This window comes from Penicillium vulpinum (assembly GCF_028829585.1).
Source record: "Penicillium vulpinum strain IBT 29486 chromosome Unknown utg000002l_segment0_segment0, whole genome shotgun sequence".
NCBI classification, from domain to species: Eukaryota; Fungi; Ascomycota; class Eurotiomycetes; order Eurotiales; family Aspergillaceae; genus Penicillium; species Penicillium vulpinum.
Window position 1 is genome coordinate 3,049,718 of NW_026643242.1, and position 25,317 is coordinate 3,075,034.

At 47.9% G+C, this 25,317-nt stretch overlaps 9 protein-coding genes across 9 annotated transcripts; 8 read left to right on the forward strand and 1 right to left on the reverse strand.

The window, feature by feature from the left end:
- Positions 1-2,423: 2,423 nt before the first annotated feature.
- Positions 2,424-4,182, reverse strand: N7479_004214 (uncharacterized protein; the record flags this gene model as incomplete). The annotated part of the gene is made up of 2 exons (XM_057251911.1): positions 2,424-3,947; positions 4,012-4,182. The coding sequence occupies 2 exons, from the start codon at positions 4,180-4,182 to the stop codon at positions 2,424-2,426; spliced, it is 1,695 nt and encodes a 564-aa protein (XP_057111236.1).
- Positions 4,183-5,025: 843 nt separating this feature from the next.
- N7479_004215 (3-isopropylmalate dehydrogenase) lies at positions 5,026-6,421 on the forward strand (the record flags this gene model as incomplete). The annotated part of the gene is made up of 5 exons (XM_057251912.1): positions 5,026-5,100; positions 5,153-5,224; positions 5,294-5,389; positions 5,460-6,099; positions 6,192-6,421. 5 exons carry the CDS (start codon positions 5,026-5,028, stop codon positions 6,419-6,421), a joined length of 1,113 nt encoding a protein of 370 aa, XP_057111237.1.
- A 1,268-nt stretch (positions 6,422-7,689) lies between these two features.
- On the forward strand, positions 7,690-10,771 carry acoC (uncharacterized protein; the record flags this gene model as incomplete). The annotated part of the gene is made up of 6 exons (XM_057251913.1): positions 7,690-8,310; positions 8,599-9,024; positions 9,091-9,628; positions 9,696-10,072; positions 10,144-10,321; positions 10,389-10,771. 6 exons carry the CDS (start codon positions 7,690-7,692, stop codon positions 10,769-10,771), a joined length of 2,523 nt encoding a protein of 840 aa, XP_057111238.1.
- A 4,466-nt stretch (positions 10,772-15,237) lies between these two features.
- Positions 15,238-16,092, forward strand: N7479_004217 (uncharacterized protein; the record flags this gene model as incomplete). Its single annotated transcript, XM_057251914.1, has 1 exon — positions 15,238-16,092. The coding sequence occupies one exon, from the start codon at positions 15,238-15,240 to the stop codon at positions 16,090-16,092; it is 855 nt and encodes a 284-aa protein (XP_057111239.1).
- A 534-nt stretch (positions 16,093-16,626) lies between these two features.
- Positions 16,627-18,015, forward strand: N7479_004218 (uncharacterized protein; the record flags this gene model as incomplete). Its single annotated transcript, XM_057251915.1, has 4 exons — positions 16,627-16,665; positions 16,723-16,824; positions 16,886-17,029; positions 17,089-18,015. 4 exons carry the CDS (start codon positions 16,627-16,629, stop codon positions 18,013-18,015), a joined length of 1,212 nt encoding a protein of 403 aa, XP_057111240.1.
- Positions 18,016-18,941: 926 nt separating this feature from the next.
- N7479_004219 (uncharacterized protein) lies at positions 18,942-19,748 on the forward strand (the record flags this gene model as incomplete). The annotated part of the gene is made up of 2 exons (XM_057251916.1): positions 18,942-19,047; positions 19,099-19,748. 2 exons carry the CDS (start codon positions 18,942-18,944, stop codon positions 19,746-19,748), a joined length of 756 nt encoding a protein of 251 aa, XP_057111241.1.
- Positions 19,749-21,291: 1,543 nt separating this feature from the next.
- Positions 21,292-22,206, forward strand: N7479_004220 (uncharacterized protein; the record flags this gene model as incomplete). Its single annotated transcript, XM_057251917.1, has 1 exon — positions 21,292-22,206. One exon carries the CDS (start codon positions 21,292-21,294, stop codon positions 22,204-22,206), a length of 915 nt encoding a protein of 304 aa, XP_057111242.1.
- Positions 22,207-22,403: 197 nt separating this feature from the next.
- N7479_004221 (uncharacterized protein) lies at positions 22,404-22,843 on the forward strand (the record flags this gene model as incomplete). The annotated part of the gene is made up of 3 exons (XM_057251918.1): positions 22,404-22,424; positions 22,563-22,631; positions 22,673-22,843. 3 exons carry the CDS (start codon positions 22,404-22,406, stop codon positions 22,841-22,843), a joined length of 261 nt encoding a protein of 86 aa, XP_057111243.1.
- A 376-nt stretch (positions 22,844-23,219) lies between these two features.
- Positions 23,220-24,618, forward strand: N7479_004222 (uncharacterized protein; the record flags this gene model as incomplete). The annotated part of the gene is made up of 3 exons (XM_057251919.1): positions 23,220-23,514; positions 23,583-23,822; positions 23,924-24,618. 3 exons carry the CDS (start codon positions 23,220-23,222, stop codon positions 24,616-24,618), a joined length of 1,230 nt encoding a protein of 409 aa, XP_057111244.1.
- Between the last annotated feature and the right edge of the window lie 699 nt (positions 24,619-25,317).

Below are 25,317 nucleotides of genomic sequence, written 5' to 3' on the forward strand. Positions count from 1 at the left end.
CCAGGTCTAGCATTGGCGTTCGATACTTCGGAACCTATGCTCTAACGGCGTCTGCAGTAAGCGACGATAAAATCAGACTGTATGGAATCGTACGATAGTAAGCACTTTCATTTCCACCACTCTTCTCGTTTGTAATCCTGCGTGTGAGAGGGTATAAAGCCCAGATTCCGAGGTAGGAAGACCTTAGTCCTTATATGGATATGCATATCTCCCCTGCTAGTAAGTATGTTGTAAGACCCAAGAACTCTCGAGCCCCGTCAATCCTCGCCAAGTGAGGGATTCAATTTGGCTCCTACGTCACACGAATTCTCTGTAGATGCCATGAGCTATGTACCTATGTAGGTAGTTCATCTTGAGATGCTGATCCAGCAATTCTCTTATCTGGATAGGTAGCCGAAAACGGGACTTTTACGTGTTCGGCCTGAAAGAGGTAGATATAGGGAGACAAAGATTTCCTTCCTCCGTTTTTCTTGCTTCTTATGCTCCTTATATTCCGTATTCGTTTGATGTTTCTTTATATTCCCAGGTAGGCAAGACAGGTCCGCAGTGGGAATGCGGATTTCTCACATCCCTCGCTCTGCTGTTGCTGCTACGTCGGTTCTAGATGAAATCCCGTTGTTACTCTAAAGCCTGTTTGAAGAAACAGAACAGGGTTGCAACCCCGCTGTGCCTGATACATGAAGGTGGAGAAAGAGTTTTCTGGTATATGACAGTGACCGTTACAACCCGTACTATGGCCGGCCAGAATTAGAGGGCGACCATAGAATTGCCACCTTGGTAGTGAGGTTTGCCCCAAGATCACTCTCGCACGAAGGGGAGAAAGCGCCCCAACTTCTAGAAGCTATGCAGAATCTGGTAGCGGGGCCTATTCGTGTTGACTCCCAGGGCTTGGCAACAAGGCCCGTCCGCCAAGAACTCTACCCACATGGGGAACGATTCGAAACACGCCTACGGGCGACTAATGAGCCACCTGGACACAACTCTCTCATTAGATATTACCTGACCGCGGTTTATCACCGCCTTCACTAAGCATACATACCAATTTCAATTTGTATACTAATTTCAACTTCTCTTATTTTATGTATATATCAATCAATTATATATTCCGTAAATTAGGGGAGAAAGTGGGGTTCGATCTTTTATTGTATGATGATTGTGTTTTTCGACACTGTATAAAACACTACGGAGTACTATACTATTATCGAAGCTGGTTTGTACTTATAACTAGACCTCCGCAAAGCCCACAAAGCCCAAAGCCCAAAACCCAACCCGCCCCAACCCACTAATGGGCTGGGCTATGGGCCCGGGGTGAAAGCCTACTGGGCTTTGAATGGGGGCCCATTATGGCCCAAAAAGCACCAAACAATACAAATATTCCGAAGAACGTGACTTTTTTAATTACTAGATGTATAGACCCGTTTCTCGCCTTTGTCTAGGGGTAATATTTTATTATTATAATTGATATATATCAAATTAATAGTGAAATATATTAATCACGTTTAAAAACGCGAGAAAACGCGCGGTTTAGAAAATTTATAAATTCTAATTTCACTAAGAAAGTGGTAGCGCTCCCTTGTAGATCTAAAAGATATATCTAATATGAAAGTATATAGTTATTGACCTTTTTTCGACGTCCACTAGTTGGATTTTATTTAAACTAAAGTATACCCTTATATAGTAATTGCAATTATATACCCCAAATTTAAAGTCTATGCAATTAGTAGAAGGGTCAGAATACAGCGATTACAAGATCCTAGTTGAACCTCCTTAATGGGCTATAATGGGGGCCTGATGGGCCCCCACGAATGGGCTGTGGGTTGGGTTGGGCTTCGAAGATTAAGCCCATAGCCCACTGCTGGTTGGGCCTTGGGCCCGAGGTCCGGGCCCATTTATGGGCTTTGCGCAGGTCTACTTATAACTAACACCTTGCTGGGGCAGGTGGAGGTGAGAAGGGGGAAAGGCTGCCATGAACAAAGATTGTTAGATAGTTTTCTGTTTCCTTGTGTCTTTGTTATATTATCAATTTATTCCTGTTCATCCTAGATTGTAGCCTTCTCTATGCTTCCGAAGGCAAACAGAGTTCTGGATGATACATGAGATAATTTCTTCCCCAAATTGCTAAGTGAATAGTTTCGGGGCAAAAAAAGTCGGTTGAATCATGTTTATTATCTTTGGAAACAGAAAATGATCGCCTAATAGTGTGGTGTTCATAGCAATTCTCTATCTTCCAAGTCCCCCGCAGGAGCATTATACTTCATCAGGCAATGAAAGAGGTGTGACAGAAGCCATCTTCAAGTTTGGTGGCAATGCAAAGTTGTCTAACTTATTAATCTGATCAGCGTCTAACAAAGGCTCATCAGTGAGTGATACACAATGTTTCTGTGCAATAAGGCATTAGTACAATCGAAGTCAGGCGACTCCTATCACCGGGAGACCGACCATCTTACCTGAATACTAGACAGGAGTGCACTATAGGTAGCCTCATCCTTGCTTATACCGATCCCAATGCCCCAGACGGGGTTGGCCCCGTCTCCGATAGAGCATTGTGCGAATGTGACAAACAGGTCTTGTTTCTGCTGATCAGTAAGGGGATGAGATGTCGCCATAATGCACTGAAATGGGAACTGCAATGTCTGACCCATGAAGGTGGCCATCAGATTTGCCTGATCTGTAATCACTTCTAGAGATTGCGGGAAGGCAGGTTGCTGAAAAGGATTGCTGGTGTGCTGTTTTCCGAGTACTAGCGAGCGATAATAAGAGCTGTGATCGTAACATTCCAGGAAAAGGGCACAAATTTCCTCAGCAGCCAGTCCTCTTTCCCAGGCCATCGATTTCTCTTTGATAATACGGCTGAAAGCAGCGGCCAACTGATTGGGAAGACTCAAGCCGAGCCCTTGCTGGATAACCCAGGCCACTCCCCCTTTCCCGCTCTGACTGTTAACCCCAATTACGTTATCAAACGAGATGCCCAAGTCGGCAGGATCGAGGGGCAAGTAAGGCACCCGCCATGCACTATCCGACAGGCTAATGGCCCGTTTGTTCAACCCCTTCCGAATCGCATCTTGATGGGCCCCGGAGAAAGCACGAAAGTAATAGTCGCCTGAGTACGGCGTTCTTGGATGCACAGGGAGTTGAGTGATCTTCTCATACACTTCTCGAATGGCGGGCAAGTTTGAGAAATCCAACCCGGTCTCAATACCTCGCGTGAAATAATTCATGGCGGCCGTGACAAGATCCAGGTTGCCCGCACGCTCGCCGTTGCCAAAGAGACATCCTTCGATGCGATCCCCACCAGCCAAGCACGCAAGCTCCGCGGCGGCCACGGCGCCTCCACGGTCATTGTGGGTATGAATGGAGATGCAGACTGTGTCGCGGTTACGCAGATGTCGAGCAAAGTATTCAACCTGGTCCGCGAACACGTTGACGCTGGTGGCCTCGACACTGGACGCGAGTCCGAAGATGACGGGCTTTTCACTGGTGGGTTCCCAAACAGTCTGGACTGCCTCTGCTAGGCGTAAGGCAGTCTCTGGACGGGTGTTAGCAAAGTCCTCGAAGCCGAACCCTAACGTCCACTCGGTTGTCTGCGCCTCCGCATCTTCTTTGGTGATGGATCGCGCATATTCGATACAGGCAGTGAGGTGCGCCAACAAATCTGACTCTGATGGTTGTTGCATAATAGTCTCGCGGTAGTTGTCGCTGGTCGCGAGGTAGGTATAGAGGATGGCCTTCTTTGCCCCCTTGAGGCTCTCTACTGCGCGCTTGAGGGTCTCTTTCCGGCAGGGAGTCAACACCTCCAGACTGACATCCGGTGGAACGGCACCTGGGGTGCTCACGAGCTCCCGCGTGAAGTTGAATTCGGTGTCCGAGGCACAGGGGTAGGATATCTCAATCTCTTTGAACCCAATGGCCACCAGCAGGCGAAACATCTGCCATTTTTGGGCTATTGTCTGCATCGCATTAGCGATTACATTAGCTCTTCTTCCCCTCAAGGGTGGGTGGCTTCATGCGTACCATGGGATTGGGGAGAGCTTGGTTGCCATCCCGTAGATCAGTCGACAGCCAAGTGGGGGACTTCGTCAACTTCTTCGATGGCCAATGTCGGTCTGGCAGATTGATATTGGGAGGATCGCGGCCGCCATATTTGCTCTGTAGGCTTTGGCCGCCTGCACATATTGTTGGCATTTATCTTATTTGCCTTTTTTCCTTTGCCTTGTAAGCCCAAGAATCTCAAGGAAGGGGGGTTCTTTTCTTCTACTTACCAGTGGGGAGCGTGGTTATTTTCTTTCTACACACGCTCAGAGCCACACAATACGAAAGCCCAGATCTTGATACGCTAATTAACCTATTCAAGAGGAAAAATGGGCAGAACGGGAGTTATGGTGCTTATATTAGTCCCTGTGATCTTTGAACGCTGTGCGTTGTAGGCTAAGCCGGACAGGGTGACCGAGCAATCCCGAGGTTCATGCATAGATGTACAAGGATCCCGAGGATTAAAGGGGGAGAAAAAGGGTCCCTTACAGGACAGCTCACTTATACATAGTAACATAGTTAGTTCCTCTATATTTCTAATCCATCACGTGTTTGTACTATGTCTGATGGCCACCAGCATATATGCTTCGTCAGCACAGCTTCTTCCTCTGTAGGCTACACCACTCGTCATCCAGCCGTTAGTAAGCTCATAAATACAATCCTATGTCTCTCAGGTATATGGATACAATGAAATCACGGTTTTTAATAATCTCAGTCTGTGTCTGGGCGAGGTGTACATTAAGGTAACTAACTAATACAGGGTCCAGATGGTACCCCATAGGTGGTTGTACGTACGCAATGAAGAAAATGAACTAAAGGATAAGAAAGGACAAAATATTCCACGTATTGAAGAGATTTATAAGTGCAAGCATTTCTATAAAACTCTCCTTCATAATACGATGCGAACCGTAGTCATTTACCTTGCTTCTGGTTGCCATTTTTACTCCAATTTTCATACAATTCTTCCCCCACAAGCAATAATTACCTATTGGCGCTATGGTCAAGACACATGATATTGTGGTGTTCCCAGGCGACTATGGAGGCCCTGAGGTAATGGCTGAAGGCCTGAAAGTAATTGTACCAACGGCCAACTGCAAATCAATACGACTAAAAGCAAATTTAGGTGCTACACGAGATCCAAAGACAGTATCAAACAGACGTCACACTAAACCTCAAATACCATCTCATTGGCGGAGTATGTACTCTCCAATTCCATCCCTACGGCCGCCTGTCGAGACAACTAACGATCGTGGTGATTGGACAGTCCGCATTCGATGTTCATGGCACTCCTGTGACTGAAGAGGCCCTTTCTGATGCCAAAGAAGCCTCAGCGGTACTTCTTAGCGCCGTTGGTGGTCCGGTACGTGAGAGGATATCGGTTTCGAGGATGAAATGAATAGGGCATCGGGCTGACGGAAGGACCTTCACAGGCTTGGCAGGGAAGCCCGATCCCCGTCGAATCGGGGTTGGGAAGGCTGCGCAAGGCCATGGACGCATTTGGAAACATTCGACCGATCAATTTCATTGCCCCCGTGTTGATCGAATCATCCAGCCTAAAAGAGCGGGTGTGCTCGGGGACAGATATCGTCATTGTGCGTGAGCTCAGCGGCGGCATATATTATGGAGATCGTCGGGAACATGACGGCACATTCAACGCTGCCTCGGATCTCGATCACTATGACGGAAGCACAATCCAGCGCATTACGCGGTTAGCAGCCTGGCTTTCCCGGTCGAAGAATCCTCCTCTGCCGATAACTAGCTTAGACAAAGCTAATCTGCTGGCGGCGTGTGGCCGGCTGTGGCGTGGCGTGGTGACGGAAACTATTGCCTCAGAGTTTCCAGATCTGACACTTCAGCATATGCTAATCGATACGGCGGCCATGACCATAGCTCTTCGACCGACGACGCTCAATGGAATCGTCTTGACCAGCAACATGTTTGGCGACATCATCAGCGACGAGGCTAGTGCCATTCCTGGCAGTCTTGGTCTACTGCCTAGCGCGAGTCTCTGCGGGATTCCTGACGATGCTGATGGGACCGTAGTGCGTGGCATCTACGAGCCTGTGCATGGTTAGTGACGTGATTTTTGTTCTTCCTATGTTCATAAGACGGCTTCGTCCCGCTGTATGAAGGAATCGCATGGTTAATACATTTCTGTTTAGGATCCGCACCCGACATTGCCGGGAAGGGTATTATCAACCCCACTGGGATGATTCTATCCATAGCTATGATGCTTCGCTACTCACTTGGGATGCCTGCCGCTGCAGTTGCTGTCGAAACCGCCGTCAGGGAGGTCATTGAGCGGGGTTGCCGGACGAGAGATATCGGTGGAACGGCTTCAACAACGGAGTTCGGTGACGCAGTCGTAGCTTGTTTAAAGGATCATGCATGAGGGGAATGACCATTCCTGTCATCTGCGAATATTAGTATTGCGAATATTAGTATTGTAATAAATCCATTATTAAGCATATAAAAAGATAAAAAGAACGTGTGCTATTTAGGTATGAGAAGCGGCCCGATGTGGGGAGGAAAAATGGGCTGGATTCCAAGGTTACTCTATGCCAGGAGTAATAAGCACATCTTTATTGGCCGAAGGAATAAAAAGCATAATCACCTTTACTACATAACGTACTGCTAGGGGCAACTAAGTATACCACCCGGGACTTGATTATTATTGGTTGATATTGGCAGGCAGTATTTTAGTCACCCAAAAGTCGAACCTGTCTTATTTCAGACTGGTAAAAATTGAAATACTTGATTATATATATCATAGAGGGCTAAACTAATACCGAAGTCTTACTGGTACAGAGCAATAGGTAAAACGAGTGTATATTTAGATTGAGTATTGGGCTGAACTATAACGTATTTCCCAAGCGAGATACGCAGTCCGGAATATATAGTAAATACAATAAATTACAACTTGATATCTTAATAACTACAATTCTATTGGATTTGATTATAAGCCAATAGCTTTCGATAAGTATTTTTAGTATTATATATCAATTTTGACCAAACCGAAAACTTATACTATCGCTGAAGTATAGAAATATACCTAATATTCTCAGTCACTGATTTATTCAATCTCCTAAAACGCCCTAAAGGGGCTAGATATAATATAAAAAGTATTAGGTCTAAATTCAAAGCCCCAATAGGCCCCTGATATCAAGCTGTAATTTATTGTATTTACTATATATTTTGGAATATGTAGCTCGCCCGGGAAATACGTTACAATGGCCTTATAGGCATCCAAACTAGCAATAAGTGCCCAGATAAGCTCCTAACTGTAAAGCGATAAATATAGGAATAGGACGATACGAAAAAGGTATATCCAATCAATATAAACTCTAAAGGCAGTTGCATTAGATAGAAATCCTGTTTATATACCCTGCAGTCAGATTCCAGATCGTCACCTTTCTGGCTAACATCAATGCTTCGAGGAGGCGGTAGTAAAAGCGGACAGGTAGTATAGGCCAATAATAATTAATTCCCGGGTGGTATACTTAGTCGCTTGTACTACTGCGATAAAATCAATACAGTTGAATCAACCGAAGATCTAGGCATGTGGATGGACCTCAACGCGGACGCCTGTCTCGCGCATATGAATAGCCCAACCCCACCTTGTGACGCTACAAAATTTGTCCAAAATTTTGAACCAACAAAATGCCAAGAGCATCAATTGCCTATAGCTTTGACCACAGTCTCACCAGAGATGCGAGGGCCTTCATTCACGCAGTGGTGAAGATTCTAGAAGGCACCCGTGGGATTCGATTGGAGGAATGTAGCATTGAAGACAAAAATCCAAGCCAGACCCTCCTGTACCTGACCCAAGAATCTCATATCAGCCCTCTAGGCCCCGGTTGCTCAATAGTGACCAACATCGACGATTTTATTGCCCATCTCAGCAATGAGCTCGACGCCGGTGGCAGTCCTGCAGACGCATCTACGCTACGATATGTACTCGACTTGTGCCACACGGAGACCGAGCGCGGTGGTTTGGGATTCTCAGAGGCACGATGCATCGACTGGTCGCTCAGTCAGATGCAACTTCAGGACCTGCAGGATCTCCTGGAGGCATGGCTGGAGTCTCTAAACTCCGCCGAATTAAGCAGATGTCTACCCGCACCGCTATCCGTTAAGGCTTCTGCCACAAGGCCCATGACGTTGGCGGAGAAGATTCTTGCGCATCATGCATTTTCGCTGCCATCTGCACATGGTCTTAAAAGTGGTGACTTTGTTCGAACCTCGGTCGATTGGATTGTTGCCAGTGAGATATCTTGGGTGGTAGGTCATTTTATCATCCCCCTCTCAGTTGATGAAGCCTTCCAGAGTGAAGATTACGCATCTTAGAAAATATCCGGTAAATTTATCTATTCTATAGGGTATGAAGCACAGTATGACCAGCATAGGCGAGGAGCCTACGGTCTGGAGAAATGACCGGTTTTGGCTGGCGGGAGATCACACGGTTGATCCCCGTACGTATCACCAACCGCGGGTCCGGGAGCTTATTGACGGCATGAAAGATGCAAAGACGAAATTCAAGATGACGGAAAACCAAGGCTCAAATGTCAGCTCCTGCCAAATCCCATTTTTGACTTTCACCCGGACTCGTTGCTGATGATCAAACCCATTCCCCAGTATACCATCCTCCACACCGAATTTGTGCGGGAGCGAGCCGAACCGGGCATGCTCGTTCTTGGTTCGGATTCCCACACCTGTTCGGCAGGTGCCGTCAGTTCGCTCGCTATTGGACTCGGGGCGGCCGATGTGATGGCGGCCCTGGCCACCGGTGAGACATGGATCAAAACCCCCGAGTCAATCCGGGTGGAGTTCAGCGGCGAGCCTGCCTGGTACATCCGGGGCAAAGATGTGATCCTCTACATCCTGAAAATTCTGAAGCGCAATACACATGCTGCTGATCGAATTGTAGAGTTTGGGGGACCAGGCGCGCGCTACCTTTCCTGCGATGCCCGGTTCGCAATCTGTAATATGTGCACGGTAGGCGACTTTGTTTCTGATCTAGCCCCATCCCAAGCAGTAACTCACGCAAAAGAATGATAATAGGAATTGGGCGCCATTACTGGTATCTTCGTCCCAGACCGGATCACTAGCCAATTCATCTCGGATCGCCCTCAAAGCCGCTACAAGTCACAATCTCTGTACTTTCAGCCGGACGCAGATGCCTCGTACGCCGCTACCTTTCAGATTAATCTCGATGAGGTCAAGTCCTTCATTGCGCTCTATCCCTCCCCTGACAACGTAGTGGAGGTGGCTGAGAAACTGGACATGGCTTTCGAGGGTTGCTTCATCGGTGCTTGTACCACCACGGAAGAAGATCTGATCTTAGGCGCCTTAGTCCTGGAGGCGGGTCTTCAGAGGGGGCTGCCGCTGGCTGCCGGGAAGCGAATAGTTGTCCCTGGAAGCTTACCAATTGTCAAAAATTTGCGCGACTTGGGTCTGTTGGATATCTATTCCCAGGCCGGGTTTCAACAGCCAGCTGTGAGCTGCAGCATGTGCCTGGGGATGGGAGCCGACCGCGCAGGGGCTGGCGAGAATTGGCTTTCGTCACAGAATCGCAACTTCAAGAACCGAATGGGTCCAGGTTAGCCTTCTTCTCTAGATAATTGACCCATGTCAAACGACGACTGGCTGACCTGGTCTCCGCACAGGATCCATTGGACATATTTGCTCCGCCGCTGTAGTCGCTGCCTCATCTTTTAGTATGCAACTAACCGACCCTCGTTATCTTCTCGGCCAGGTGTCGGTCGAGAGATATCACACTTTGCTTGCGAGTTGTCGACGAAAGAAGGCAGAGCCGCCTCGGAAGTCTGGAGGTCCTTTCAAAGCGTGTGAGGTACAGAGGAAAGCGTCGATCCCGTCAGCAATGCCTCCAGCGCCTGAGCCTTACTTGTCCTTTCGCGGCGTTGCAGCCCCCGAGACGAAGAAGCCGAGACAGGAGCGGGTGAATGAGGAAATCAGTAGCGCCGAATTCGAGACTATTTGTAGCAAGGTCTCTGCTTTGGGTGATTTTGTGGACACAGACGCGGTGAGTTGCCCGGGCTTTCTTTCTCTTTTCTCAACCGCCGGAATAGCAATGGCTAACCAGGTGTGATCCAGATAATTCCCGCGGGATTCATTATGGAGAGTCCAACCAACGCCCTACTTGGCAGCCACTGCCTGGAGTTAACCAACCCCGAGTTTCGCGACCAGGTTCGGGCTGGTTGGGATGTGGTTGTCGCCGGCAAAGCCTTCGGCTGCGGTTCATCGCGTGAAGAAGCGCCACGTGCTTTGAAAGGTATGTGATCACCGCTCGTGGTCGAATCCCCAGAAAAGGACTTTGATCTAACAGGCATGAACCACAGGTCTCGGCGTGAAATGTGTGATTGCACGTTCCTTCTCCTTCATATATGGGCGCAATCAGCCAACTATCGGTCTCTTAGGCCTCACCATCACCGACGACGACTTCTATGCATCGACCCAAACTGGAGTTGATATTGAGATCAACCTTCCCCGCCGACTGGTCACCGTGGGCGGGCGGTCGTACTCGTTCGTGCTTGATGAGATGGAGTTGGCCTTAATCCAGCAAAGGGGACTCGCGGCAGCGTACAAGAAGTTTGGCAAGGCCGTGTTCCAGTCGCTCTGTGACGAGCGATTGTCGGAGACAATGTCGGCATCAGAGCTGGCTGAAATGCATCTAGGAGGCCGTCAGAAAGATCTGGGAAATCGGGATGTACTCGCGTGGTGAATTACGTTTGCCTTTACCTCTTAAATCAATTTCCTATGCCGGCAAAAGGGACCTGCTATTGCAAAACTATATGTAGACTTCCATATGACTCAAAGCTGAGGGGCCTTAGTGAAACTCAACTTAGAGCCTAGCATGATCTTTTTCTCAAGGCTGCATAGTTATTGAAGTTAAATCCTGATCTTTCTACCTAAATATCTGTTCTGGTTTATACGGCAAAGCAATATGTATTTTTGTTTATTTATCTCTGTTAGACATCGAATAAGTTAATTTATATGTGTTCGATCTTAAACATAGAAAAATGGTAAGTTTATATATTGATGATTTAGCAGCTTTATAAACACCAAGAGTGTCCAAGGTTGATTTTATACAAAGTTGGGTTTTGCTGAGTCCTATAGGTTAGGTCCCGGTTGGATATCTCGACCCAAACCCGGGTTGTGCGACAGACTACATAGGCTGCATAAGAAATATATAGCTGGTCTTCCGCATAACCTAGCCCAGACTGGGTTTTACAGGGTCGTGTGGAAGACATGTATTCTTAGCACTCTCTACCGCAACTTTTTTAATTCCACAGTTCCTAGCTACCCGTGGACCGTTAGCGTCTGACTATAAACAAATTAAGCTAAACGTGACTGGCTTGCGCATCACAAGCGTAGATGAGTATGACTAGTGGATTTTGGCCCTTTGAGAGAGTGACTGAGATTCTGAATCTATCCTCTGTTTCAGCCGACATACTTTGGGAATCTGGCGAGCACCTATCTCATCACATCTACACTCCTTTATTGGAAATTGTTTTCCAGTCGATTGCCACTCACTTCAATCCTTCCATTGTACGATTCACAAAACTTTACTTGTTTTGCCTTACTGTTATACCTTTGGCATACCTTCGTTTACATTGCTTCCCCCTCGGACTAGTTTAACGCACCTACCATTGGGTGATCCCATTGGTCGAGATCGCCCACCATGTCGGTCATAAATAGAGCATTCCAATGCACCCCCAGACCTGTACTCTCGACCATGCTATGATCCATTATGTTCCCACACTGGCCGGGAATGCTCTGTTTCTCGCGCTCTTCGGCATTGCGGCGGTAATTCATCTGTTCCTGGCTGTGTGGTACGCACCTACTCCTACTTGATTGCCGGTGGTCTGCTCCTGGAAATTATAGGTTATACCGGTCGAATGAGGCTTGAATATGACCCATTCTCCTTTAACGCCTTCCTGCAGTACCTGATTTGACTCACCATCGCCACTGCCTTCATTTGCGCTGGAATCTACTTCTGTTTTGGTCGTGTGGTGAGTAAGTACAATGCGCGAATTGGTGCCTCACGTGAAAGACAGACATCGCTGTCCCTACTGCAGCCCGGCACATGGTCGAAGATCTTTATCGCCTGCGATGTTGTCTGTTTGATCTTGCATCCTGTGGGCGGTGCGATCGCGTCCACTGCCGGGATGTCTAACACCAGCCTAAGAGATCTTGGGATCAATATCATGATTTCTGGTTTGGCGGGCCAGGTGCTCTCGCTGATGGGCTTTGTCGACCTCGCGGTGGACTTCGCGATTCGAGTGCGACTTCAACAGGTGCAGAGGCAGTCATTACTTCCATCCGCGGTGTGGGAAGCTGGGTAGAAATGGAAGGCGTTTTTGACCTGTAAGCGATGTTCTTGTTTGCCTCTCTCTATTCGTCTCTCGTTATCTTCGATCGGTATATCCCCCCCTACTTACCCAACTGATTCCCCAAGCCTTGGTGGTCGCCACTATGCCATGTCAAAGGCAGGAGAGCATGCCGAGGAGGACATCCATAAAAGAATGGAGGTAATGTCACGACCTCTTCCAACGAGGATCGCAGGACTCGAAGTATGTACATGTAGATCTATACTGTAATATACGACCCGTGGAAGTAAGGCACGGAGAGTTATGTGATCTCGCTTATCCGCGCACAACTCTACTAGTAGAACTCGGAGCAAGTATTAGAAGCTCAAAGTTCAGTTTGAATACAAGCGGTACTAGTGTCATTCATTCGCAGCAGTATCGTAGAACTCCTTTTACTTTGATTGATCTATCTAAGACCCACATGGTGCAAGTATATATCCCTACATTTAACCATATCCTAGTCCTTACCTATAAGTAAATAAAACGCCTCTCTTTCACCCTTTGTATAATCAGGATTGGATCTAATCAAGTAAAGCAAACACCCAAAATTACTATTAAGAAAATATAAGTTATACAGTTGGAATCCTTAGTATGTTTGAGGCCCCAGACCCAGTACTGGGTTACCCAGTTCGACCCAGACCTATTACTGTGTCGTGCGGAAGACTAATTAGAGGCATCTTCTATACCCCACCCAAGTTGCTGACTGAAAGCCAGCAATATCCCAAGCAGGAGAAAGGTTGGTCCGACAGTTTAGAACCAGAGGGCAAAAGGATGCCTATACGTCAGGATCAAATGATACAAACCTAGGACGTTGTGCGCGAGGCTCTATCGAGAATATATACAGCCATATAATATACTTGCTCAATGGTGAGCGAAGGACGGTCGTCAAAGGTTTCATACGCATAGGTATCATCTTTCCACTCTCTCTTTCGGATCGACAGAAGCGACGCTGTAAGTGTTTGTCCTTCTGGGCGTCCGGGCCAGTACTGTACAAGCCTCTTATCACTCGATCCTGAGTTTCAATCTTGAGAGCTCCAAATTTTGTATAAGACGCAGAGAGTTCCGTCGTCGTATATATGGTGTTTTCAAACTTGAGCAGCGGTTCTGTCAATAGTCGTACTTCTATGTCCCCTAAGAAATCAAGACGATCTCCGTCCGATTCGTGCATGGTATCGATAGCCGAGTGTTCGGTCTATTCTCTGAGGGTGTCCTGGAAGATAACACCTGCGTCTCCATTACTCCAAGTTTCTAATCGAAATCGATGTTGGAATTTATAACTGAGTCTGCTAGGTTCTGATCGACCCAATGCTGATAATAGTCTCCCTAAAGCAGTGTCAACGGATAACAATCGGTAGCACAGTCCTGTTGTTAAGCCCTCAGTTGTAGTTTTGGTAGCTTTGGGATTTTCCAGAAGGTATAGATATTCCGGATTAGCGTTTCGCATTTTATTGATGTAGCTTATTACTCAGACTGCTCCTCCCTACACCCAGTGAGCACTCAGTGAGCAAATCACGCTCAGATGACGAGCAGTGAGCAGATCACATTGATTATACCATGGCCCGTGATCAAGCCAGGATACTCCCCTGGGCCGGGACGTGCTCAGTTTTCCCCCAGTAATCAAAAAGTGGCAAGGGGTGAGCACTGAAACGGAAAAGGAAAGGTTTCGAGTGCCAGACATTATCCGGTACGTATGAATGTACCGGTCCCGAGTATGATCACTAACATAAGCCCGTCGTGAGATCTGCTGTAAGTGTGAGCCTAAGCACTCTCACAGCGGCGGCAACTCCAATAGGAAAGACCCACCACGGAGTGTTACATATATGTTAGTGTCGCGGAAGTACTTGCTCAACATAAAACAAAAGAAACGCAAAAGAAACCCAACTAAACGGAGTTTTCTATATTTGCCTCGAAGGGAAGATAGTTGGATACTATATATTTTATTCATAAACAATAGGAAATATGCAGAGATTCAGTAAGGGATATCGGAAGCATGGACGAATACTATCCGATGGTATGGAGTACTTTCTGCATCCATGCTGCAAGCTGCATGCTAGAAATGCAAATTGCAGCTAATTAACATCTATTTTAAGATCCAAAGGGGCCGATATGCATACTAATTAAGGAACAATAGCCCTTGTCAAGCTCAGACCAGACTGCAGATCTCCACCCGCATCCCGCCTGCATCACTACTCGGCGGTAACGCATAAGCCCTATTGGTTGTTGGCGTCAACAACTACAACGAAGGAGATCTCCAGGAGCTGGAACAAAGCGCTTCAGTCATCTCAGAAATTGGCCCAATTCTGAGACCAAGCTTTATATCCGGACGCCTTCCGCTGAAATGAAGGTCTTTTTTATTTCAGTTTCAACTGGCTTGACCAAAGTCCCTGGTGGACTCTTGCTTTGATTGCTTTTGTTTTTTTTTTCTTTCGTTTATTATCAGTGTGCCTCTTTCCAAGAATTCGGTCTATTGGTCACCCCTCTATTGCCCCTCAAGACCCTTGTTCGCCGTCATCCTGGCTACTACCCAATCCGCAGTTTTCCCACTGTTTGTTTCTGGATCATTGCAGAAAACAGGAGATTTGGAGTAAAAGTCACCAAAATCCTGTTGCTCTACCCACTTGCAGATTTATCGGCTGGTCCTCGTCATCAGTTGCTTGCTGGTTCTTGTTAGAGCGCATTAATATCAACCCTGTCCTATATTTCCCCCCGCTCAATTATCATCCTCCTCCCCCGCCAGACGAATGTCACCTTTTGATTCTGCTTGGGTGCGATATAAGAGAAGTGCGAGCGGACATCACACAACCTTTTCATAAAAATCATGGCAGGCATTGTCAATGGGCCTCTTTCTCTCTTCCGCAAGTCGGACTCTTCAAAACCTCTCCATGCACGATGGGGTGATGTGTCCATCTCTGTGCCCACAGATGGCTCATGGAATCAGTACGATAATCCCCATCGGCCCATTAAAGAGAGATCAGCCTACGGGCCAGGCTATGTGCCGGACTGCTCTCCGCAAGACCGGAACCCTCGCCCAGTGAAAGAGGCCGACCTAGACGATGATGATAGAAGCGTCTGCAGCGAAGCTTCATCGGGCTCGCGGCGGAGCTCACTATCTCTAGCAGGCCTGCGACCGGGCCGGCTCTCAGTGCGCCTCGCCTCGCGTCCCAAGCATCTGCGGGGCCAATCACAAATGAAAAGAGATGCCCAGCGCTCCGAGCAAAAGAGAAATGAGTTTGCCTATCGACCAATTCAACATGACTACACCTCCGAAGTAGTCGAAAAAACTACTCAACCCAACAATCGCTTCAAGTACATTCCGACCAACCCGCGGTACCCTCAAAGCTCAGGCTCTGCGACTCCACGTAGCCAATCTGTGAGTCCGCCCCGCAGCCCCCACTCGCGGCGCGGCTCGTTGCCTGAATCGAGTGATCGGCGATACAGCGGTCGCGATTGCGATTATACTCCGTCCGTCCGAGGGAGCACCTACGAGGACGATCGTCACAGCCTCCACTCTAGCATTCGTGATAACTCGGAAAGTTCTGGTTCTCGGCGAAATTATGGGCTGCCGCCTAGACGGCGGACACCACCCTTTGTTCCGGCAGATCGCAGGGGTTCCTTAACCTCCAAGCCTATGACATTGGCGATGGTTCCCGATCCTGATGACCTCTATGAGTAATGGATCTATCTGTATTTCAGCTTTTATGGGATGCCTTTTGATTTTATTGAGCATCATTGAACGGCGTTAAAGTTTTTTTTTGGTGGTCATCGGCCCTTTAATAGCGCCTCAGAATGAAACCATTTATTTTCCTTTTCACTTGATAGGAGTAGCTTTCATAAATTTTATTCAAAGCTTGGCTATACTATCTACTTGATTTGTGCAGTATTCGGGCTTGGAATTTATGTCTGGTTCAATCTCAGCCCCCCGGTGGCATATATCCCAAGCACTTCTTCATAGCATTCCAATTGGTGGAATTTTTCACCATTCTAGTAGAATGCATGTCTTGGCCTGGGTGATTGCGGGTGATTGCCATGCATTTTAACGCCTGGGGCGATAGTCTTTGATATATCACCATGACGGCATATCAACGTCTTTTGCCCCAGCCAATAGAAAATGTCACGTAGGAGCGACAATTTGAAGCAATTTAAGTGTCGAATTGAGCATTGGCATTTACCAATAGAAACTTGTTATCTTAGTATCATCTTGTCTACAATGGCTGACGCAGTAGTCCAACTTCGGTGCGGTGTCAAGGCAAGTATATTCCGGCTAAATATTCTACGTCAATACTGATTTATCATGGATTAATAGAACGACGACTGGGGGAAGAAAGGAACGGAATCGATTGTAGCTCAGCTATGGTCCAAAACCCCAAAAAATGCAGCGATTGATGAATCCAAGCATTATTCAGAAGTAAGCTTCTCGTCAAGAATTATTGACTACTATAAGCCCAGTCATGTTGACTTTCGAACAGATGTGGATGGGCACATACCCTTCAAACCCTTCTTATCTACTTTCAACGGGTGAACACCTCGGGGAATACCTGAAGAAGCATCCCGAGCTAGTGGGAAAGTCCGTCCATGACCGATGGGGTCCGGAGATTCCCTTTTTGCCTAAGGTAGGCGCATAAGCCAAGAATTATAGGCTTAGTGATGTAGATAACTAACATGGATGCAGATTCTATCTTTCAGCAAGGCTCTGCCCCTACAGATTCATCCAGACCTGAAGCTCGCTGCACAACTGCACAAAGAAGACCCCTCGAAGTATGGTGACACAATGCACAAGCCAGAGATTGCGATTGCGCTCTCAAAATTCGAGCTCTTTGCCGGGTGGAAGCCCCTCGAAGACGTCCAAGCGCTGTTCAAGTTGAATCACCTGGCAAAGTACATCCCCAGATCAGGTCAATTTAATGATGAGACCTTACGCCAAGTATGCAAGAATCTACTCAGCGCGCCGGCAAAAGAAGTCGCACAGACAATGAAAGACCTGCAAGCCATCCCAGAATCCCAGTTTGGCGCACACACCTACATCCCTAGCCTACTCGGCCGTCTGGCAAAACAATACGGCCAAGGCGACAACGGGAACCTTGTCGCTGCCCTGCTGATGAACTACTTGATCCTGGGTCCAGGTGACTCTGTCTTCGTCCCCGCAGACAGCATTCATGCCTATCTAGAAGGTGATATCGTCGAATGCATGGCGCGATCGGACAATGTCATTAACACGGGGTTCTGTCCAGCTGCAGAGCGCGACAGCGTCGAATTGTTTGGGCAGGCTCTGAGTTTTGTACCGCATAATGCAAAGGATGCGCTCCTGCCGCGTAGAAAGAGCGAGAAGGGAATGAATGGTAAGACAGATGTTTATGCACCGCCTATCAGTGAATTCTCTGTACTGTGCACTACTCTTGGCGCTGGGGAGAATGAGACGCACAAAGCCATTCTCGGGCCGAGCTTGATGATTGTTACGAAAGGTTGTGGTCAAATGAAATTCCCTGGTAATCAGACCGCTGAGATTAAGGAGGGATATGTTTTCTTTGTGGGGCAGGGTATTGCGCTGGATTTCGTGACTGACAAGGGCATGGCTGTTTATCGGGCGTATGCGGAGTAAGAGAGTCAGGTGGGGATTTTTCAGTGAGTCATTTTTGCGATGGAAGCAAGCAATAGAGGCAATAGGTGCAAATTGTACGATAGTTCAAAAAAGAGTATACCTACATGTGTTTTGAATATTGGGATTGGAATATTGAGATAGACTTTGCGTTGTCTCATATTGTTGTATGCAGGCATCGAAGCCCTAACTGTGAGCTTTCTATATCGGGCAAGAGACACATAAAGTCAAGGTGTAGAGGGCCATAGGTCCTAAAAGCTCAGCAATACTCATCACACCTTACAGACCTTGCAGAACTTTTATAATCCCGGGCAAACAAGCGGTGATGCCCTTTTTCATTTATACCAGCTCGAAGTAGAGTGTTGGATTAAACTGGGGATACCATTTTCTGACTGTGAGGCGCTTTTGATGAACCAGTCAACGTACAGCAACATTGTTGGTGGCGGCAAATACATTAATGTGATAGTAACTTCACAGATGCAGCAGTTTTAATTTAGAAATTAGGGCGCATTTACACGAGTCTAGCCCGCCGGATTAGTGCGCTTATGCAGGTAAATTGAACTAATGCTGGCTAATTATGTGGCATTTTGATCTATCTATAGCTAATTGATACTATCTTTATTTCCCCCGCGAGTCGCTCAAAATATCTTGAAACAGGGACCGTGTGTCAGGATGGGACTAAGCTTCGTTGATCCGTTTCAGGGTCTTATATATCTATATCTTCGCAGATTCAAAGCATGGATTACTTTTAGCATCATCTCACAGGATTGAGGCTCAACTTTAAGAGTCTCACTGACCTTAACATAAGATAGCGGTGGAGGTCGAAGTTATCTTCACTCCAGTTCCTTGTACAGTTTGGATATCTATACCCTGGATGTCCTCGCCCTAGCAAACACATCCCCGTTGAACCATCCTTCGAATATTGGGCTATGTCAATTAATTCCTCTGTCGACACCCGGTCTAATAACAAATCTTCTTCTTGTACCCCAGTCATTATCATTGGTGCAATAGCTGGCAGCCTTGTCTTCCTAGCAAGTATGCAGCCCGAGCCGCAATCCCCTCCAGACGCAAGCTAACCTAAACCAGTGGCTGGAAGCTTACTATATCTCTTTTCGCGCAAAGAACGGGCCCGAAGGAGAAATGCCCACCAAGAGGACTTTTCTCCTCTTGAACCGCCACCAGCCTATAAAACCGACGAACTAGGCACGCCCAGAGGTCTCCACTCCCAACCCCGGCCGTTATCTTCCTTTGCGCCGGACTACAGTCGCCAGGCCCAGTATGCACAACAATACCAACAGCAACTCTCTCGCCCTTCCTACGAACAACCTCCATCATACCCCACACTACCAGCGTATGACCCATCACGATATCAGCCTATTAGGCCGACGTCCATGGTGGGCGATATTAATGCCCACACCCATACCTATAACCCCGCCAATCATGCCAATCCACATCCTGGTCCCTCTTCCCGCTTGAGTGCAGTGCACTACGGCGATGCCAGATTAGCCACCTCCCGGCCAGTGTCGATGGCCGAATACGGCCCTCCAATTGGTCCCGTACCTGTCCCAACTAGTTCGAGGCGCCAGGCAACTATCCAACCTCCACCGGAGCAGAACACCAGGCAGGAGCGCAGGGATAGGAGGGAAAGAAGTGCATCTGAGTCAATGCTGTCGGCTCAGGCCGCCCCAAAACAGCCTAAGCCCGTCTTGTCGCGGCTGATCACCAATTTCCGTTGATATCGTGACAGTGGCTTGGGCTTGTTTCTTGTTTTTACGACTATCACGACATGGCGTTTTTCTTTTTGGAAAATTTGACTGGCGGGGGGGCTATTTTTCATTTATTTTTCATTTATTTTATTTCATTTACTCAAATTTTATCCAAAAATCAAAACATATAATTTGTGAAAGGATCTAAGTGTAATACCTAAATGTTGTGTACGGAGTACTTTGTAGGTAGATCATTGACAGACACCTGGTCTGTGCCATGATCACCATCGATCATCCCAAGACCTCCCCTTTCTCTCTCTTCGCGCCTACAATAGTTGTAGAATGAAGTATTCCAACCGGCTCAAACCCCGCGAGGGTGGCGGAATGATCGTCCCAGAGACTTTGGTGGCATCCTAATAATTCTTTTTTCGAATACTTCAGAATCTTTGAGGTATTTTGTGTACTCTGTACAATTCACCCGTTTACGCGGACTCGACTGTGAATACTGATCCTTCAACTCCACTTCATTGCAGGGGTTCAGCTGCGTCACAGTGAAACAGTGCTTTTTTGCGCTTTTTCGCGTTGAGAGGGGGTCCTTCCCCCTCATTTGATCCCTGTCCCAATGTCTTCCCTTTCTCGTCATTGCCAGTAATGACTGGTCGAGCAGAAGCTCCTTCATTGTGTCTATCACACCTGTTGAATCATGGCCCCTGAATGGCGGAGCTAAATCTGCCAGTCGAATTACCTAGCTCCAAATTGGATCCTCTATCGGGGGCCTTTGTTCTTGTGAGTGTAGATCCCTAGACAAGCGCCATGCCAAGACGACGAACGACGAGGATGTGTTGATACAGACAGACTACTTGCAGCCTATGGCTGACCCGCGTCAAATCCGTCAAACGCAAGTTGACTGCGCCGCAACTCACCTCTGACTATCTATCTCGCTCAGAATGACCAGGGAGGCAGGGATTGGAAATTCTACCCCTCCCACATGCATTTTCCACGCACGCTGCAACTATGAGAGCCTCTCGTTTACGGCGACCCGCCTAGATCCTTCAGCCGGTCAACTGTTAGCCCTGCAGTTCGCTCTTTTTTATTATTTTTCCCGAAGCGCTGTTGTTTCTACGAGGGAAAGTACTCCGTACTGTCTCGATTCTTAGATTACGCCCCCGGGGTCACCACCAGAGGGCTTGTACCAGACTACCGGGTTTTCTCCCGGGTCTCTAATCACTCGCTGGGTCAGTTGGCTCCCACCACCATCCCCGTCAAGCACTTCATTCAGAAGATCTTCGCTCTTTTTGGTCAACCAACGGATATGCAATGGTTGGCTAGTGCGCCTCCATGGACGTCTCGTTTTGATATAACTTCAACACACGCGGGCGATCCACCTGCCCTGGTCACCTTCTCCCTGTCTCTCTCTGTTCCTCTGTCTGCTGTGCTTGTGTTGTCGCCCCGAGGAGAGAACCCATGCTCTCTGTGGGGAGTTTGATAAGTTCTGAGATGAGCACCGCGCCAGGGAGTGATTTGTCCTCCCTTCTGTGCATTTGAACCTGAACGCCTCACCCTTCTAGCTCCAATGACAGGTTGTTTAAAGGCCATGTCAGCTTTCATGAAGAAATTCAAACGGAAGCGCAGAGTGTCCACGGAGCTTCACTCTCGCTGGGGTGATGTTTCTATCACCTATCCCACACAAGGGTCCTGGAACCAGTGGAATCAACCTCCAGGTTTCGTCGCCACTCCACCCGCCAGGGCAGGCGTACATTCTGAAGAAAATCAACAATATCTCCCGGCTGGCCCATTACGCCAGCCGAGTTCTGGTGCCTCGAGCAGACGATCTGGAAGCATAGGCACCCGAGGAGATCAAGAGGAAAACCCTACACCATTTCCCACTGGATATTTCGATCAAAATATTCGACACCGCGTGGGAGATGCCCACACACCACCAGCTCATACACCACCGAGTAAAGGACTCGGCCTCGGTGATCTTAAACGTGGGCCAAATTGCCGACCCCCGAGTTCCATTATCAATGACGAGTGCACTACCGATGAGTCTTGCGATGAAGAAGAAGAAGAGGAAGAGGAAGAACGAGATACTCTTGGCCCACGGGTTGAATTAAGCCCCCGAGAATATGGCTACAATATGGAAGATGTGTCGCACATACCACGCGACAATCCCGAAGACTTTGATATCCCAGCCAAGTCTCCTCCGCTCTCTGTGACCTCGCGCATGCGCCGTTGCAGTCTCCAAAGCTGTGCAACAGAACCCACAGCATCTATATCTGGTGGCACAAACTCGAGACGAACGAGCTTTACTGCTGCCTCCTCTGTCTCCGCCCCTTCTATGCCACCATCTACACCTCGCGTTGCGCACAACACCCCAAAGCAACCTCCCTTCCCAGAGAAAAGATATCCTCCCCGTTCAAAAAGTCGAGAACCTGAGTCTGCACGTCGACAGGAAATGGTGCCTTCCTATGATGAACTCTATGGTTGATATGTCCCGAACTATCTTCGACTAGAAGTTTACATGTGGTGTTTTTTATTTGTTATTCTTGTGTCCCAGATCAGCAGTCTTGTTCAGAAGGCCTGTTGGACGTTGGACTGGATTCGATTTTTTTTTTTTTTATTAATTTTGCATTATGGCGGCTTTTGTTTGCAATTTTAGTTATTTGAGATAGTTATTTGAGCATAATGACAAGGAAGTTTACATCCGTACGTCCGTACACCTATACATCCCTACCAAGTACGCGCGTACTTCAAACCCCAGAGCCCTATCTTCTCCCGGCCCTAGCAAGAGGGGTTTCCCTTGGCAGATTAAAACTTCAACAATTTTTTTTTTCTCTTTTCCAGTCCAAGGATGCCGACCCCCGTCTTCGAACAAGTCCTGACCGGATTTTGCGATTTTCCTCAGATGAGGGGGTGAGTGTACGCGCCCGTGCATTATGCAGCTCGTATCACAGTCACAACTTGTCCCGTCACCAATCAGGCGTCTGGGTTCGTCACACTCTGTACACCTGCAGCATGTCCACTGGAAGCAGGACGATGGGGTGATCACTCCATCCCCACCAACCGTTCCTCGATTGCCCAGCCAAAGTGCAGTCACAAACCAGCCTGTAGGAAGCCTCGTCTAAGCGCCGAAGACCAACACTGGGAATAAGTGATTGTGCTTGATTCGACCCGCGAATCCTTCCCGTTGGTTCGCCCAAGCATTAGCAGCTCTGCAGGTGCTTGGATTGTGCGGCACTTCCCTGCCCTGCTAGCTGGGTTGACTGAATTACTCCACCTAGCAATCACATCCATACAGAACGGACTGAGAGCTGCTGGGAGTGAAAAAAAGAAGCTTTCCCGCCTTGAGCAAATTCTCCCAATCCTGAGTTACAATTTACCGTTTCTCATGCAAACGTGGGATCGCTCTATTCGGCACTCTGCCTACTCTCCTCCAACCTCCTCTTTGGCGGTCGCTGTAAGAACAGAAGCTGTTGGCATCTCTGTTCACTCCGGCTCATCATGCTTGGGCGAAGCGACGGCAGTTTAAGGTCCTCCGGGATGCTGAATTTTGTCCTCGCTGTGATTTCCCTGAATAGCCCATCTCTGGTCTTGGGATTGAAAACCACATCAGGTTCACCTTGCGCAGATGTGTGTGGTACAACGACCAACACTACATCTTCCGAGATTGCATGTTTGGATCTATCGTACAATCAAACATCAGTAGGAAAAAGTTTCCAAAAATGCATCTCCTGCCAGTTGGACAGCGAGTTCCATGATGTGGATACTGGAGAATCGGATGTGAACTGGGGCCTCTGTATGTTATACCACCCTCCAAAGATCGCAGATTGTTCTTTGCCGCTCAGATCTAACCAACTGAGCCAGATAACTTGCGCTACTCTTTTTCGACTTGTGTGTTTGGATTCCCAGATTCGATCTCAAATGTCTCATCACCGTGCCCAGTTGCATGCGATGGCGTGCGTTTAGCAGTCAGAACCCACCTTGAGAACCCAGACGTATCGAATCTGAACTCGTGGTGTGAAACTCCGTCGTTCGCAGATAACGTCGTCGACACCTGCGAGTTCTGCTACAACTTGACAAGCACACAAATTTACATGGCAAATTGTATGTATGCCCTGAAACCCATTCCTGTGTCCACATGATATCAGCCAATCCCAAGCCCAAAATTTGAAAGGAAATCACAACTAACCATCATCCAAATCCAGTCCTCGAGTCCATCCGCTACAACTGCCATTTCAAGACAGAAACGGGCAAGCAGTTCAACATAGCCCCAACCAGAATCTTCAGCCAATCCCTACTCCCCTCAAGCCTGTCACTTACAACACCCACCGCAAAATCCTCAAACCTGAATCTGGGTGTGGTGATTGCTGTGCCAATCGTAGGATTCCTGATCATTGTCTCCTCGCTCGCGATGTGTTGCTTCTTCTTTATCCGGCACCGACGCAAGAAGACCCATCGCAATCGCCAGTTGTCCCAACCTTACCGTTGGAATGAAGCATCCTCACCCAGCAATGCGCAGCAGCAGCAGCAAGCCTGGGCTGAGCAGCAGATGTATAACTCTGGCAAGTATGGGCATGGGTCAGGCTTTGCGTTCGTTGACAACGATGGCCGCGGACAGGAGCTTCCGTATGGCCATGGCCAAGACCAACATTATCAAAGCCAACAGTACCAGCAGCACTTCCAGGGTCAGGATAAGTCAGGTGTCTCGCAGGATATTATCGAACAGCCTGACCAACAGCAGTACCAGCAGCAGCAGTATGCTCAACAGCAGTATCAGCAGCAGCAGCAGCAGCAGCAGCAGCAACAACAACAACAGCAAGAGCAGCAACAGCAGCATGTTCCAGTTGATCGCTCTCAGATATTTGACCCAGATCAAAAGCAAAAGGATCCTCAGTGGTAGTGGTTGCTTAGACAACTACGTGGTTGTGTATGCCTTGTTGTTGTATGGCATTGGTGAAATGTCTGTGAATAGCAGAGTTAGTTGGTGAATTGGACATAATGAGATCAGGATATCAGCTCACCTCATTGTTGATGGCGTTTCCGCATGTTTGGCCTTTTGTTTTTACGGAGTTGTTCTGCTCCAGGATCGAACCTATATATATCCCCGACATCTTGCTATGTCTGCATGTCTTAGTAGTATAGTCAATAGTCAAGTGAAGAAAAAGTGTCCATCAAAAATTCTTAGCAAAGCACAATAGATGTACCCGAAATAGAAGTGTGAGAGGGAGACACAGAAGACCACCAGGGAGGGTGGCAGACGACTTATGTATTAACTCGTCCCTAACCGCTTTACCACCTAGTACATTGACACACATAACATCCCGAAATAGCATTGACAAGCCGCCCAGCAATGCCAGCAACAGGACAAGCCAAACCTACGCAAGCAAGCCTGTCAGATAATACGAGAAGATCGGCTATATAATCTCTGGGCGAACAGCCTTGTGTTCCAGCGGCGATGCAGATTGGTTGGCTGCCCTACAGGTGTTTCAGCACACACCGCCAAGGGTCCAAGGGTCCAATGGGGGGTGGAATATTCGATCGTGAGGTTATTTTTGGATTCATGGACTTTTGACTTTAGGGGTTCGAGTGCTTACTCCGT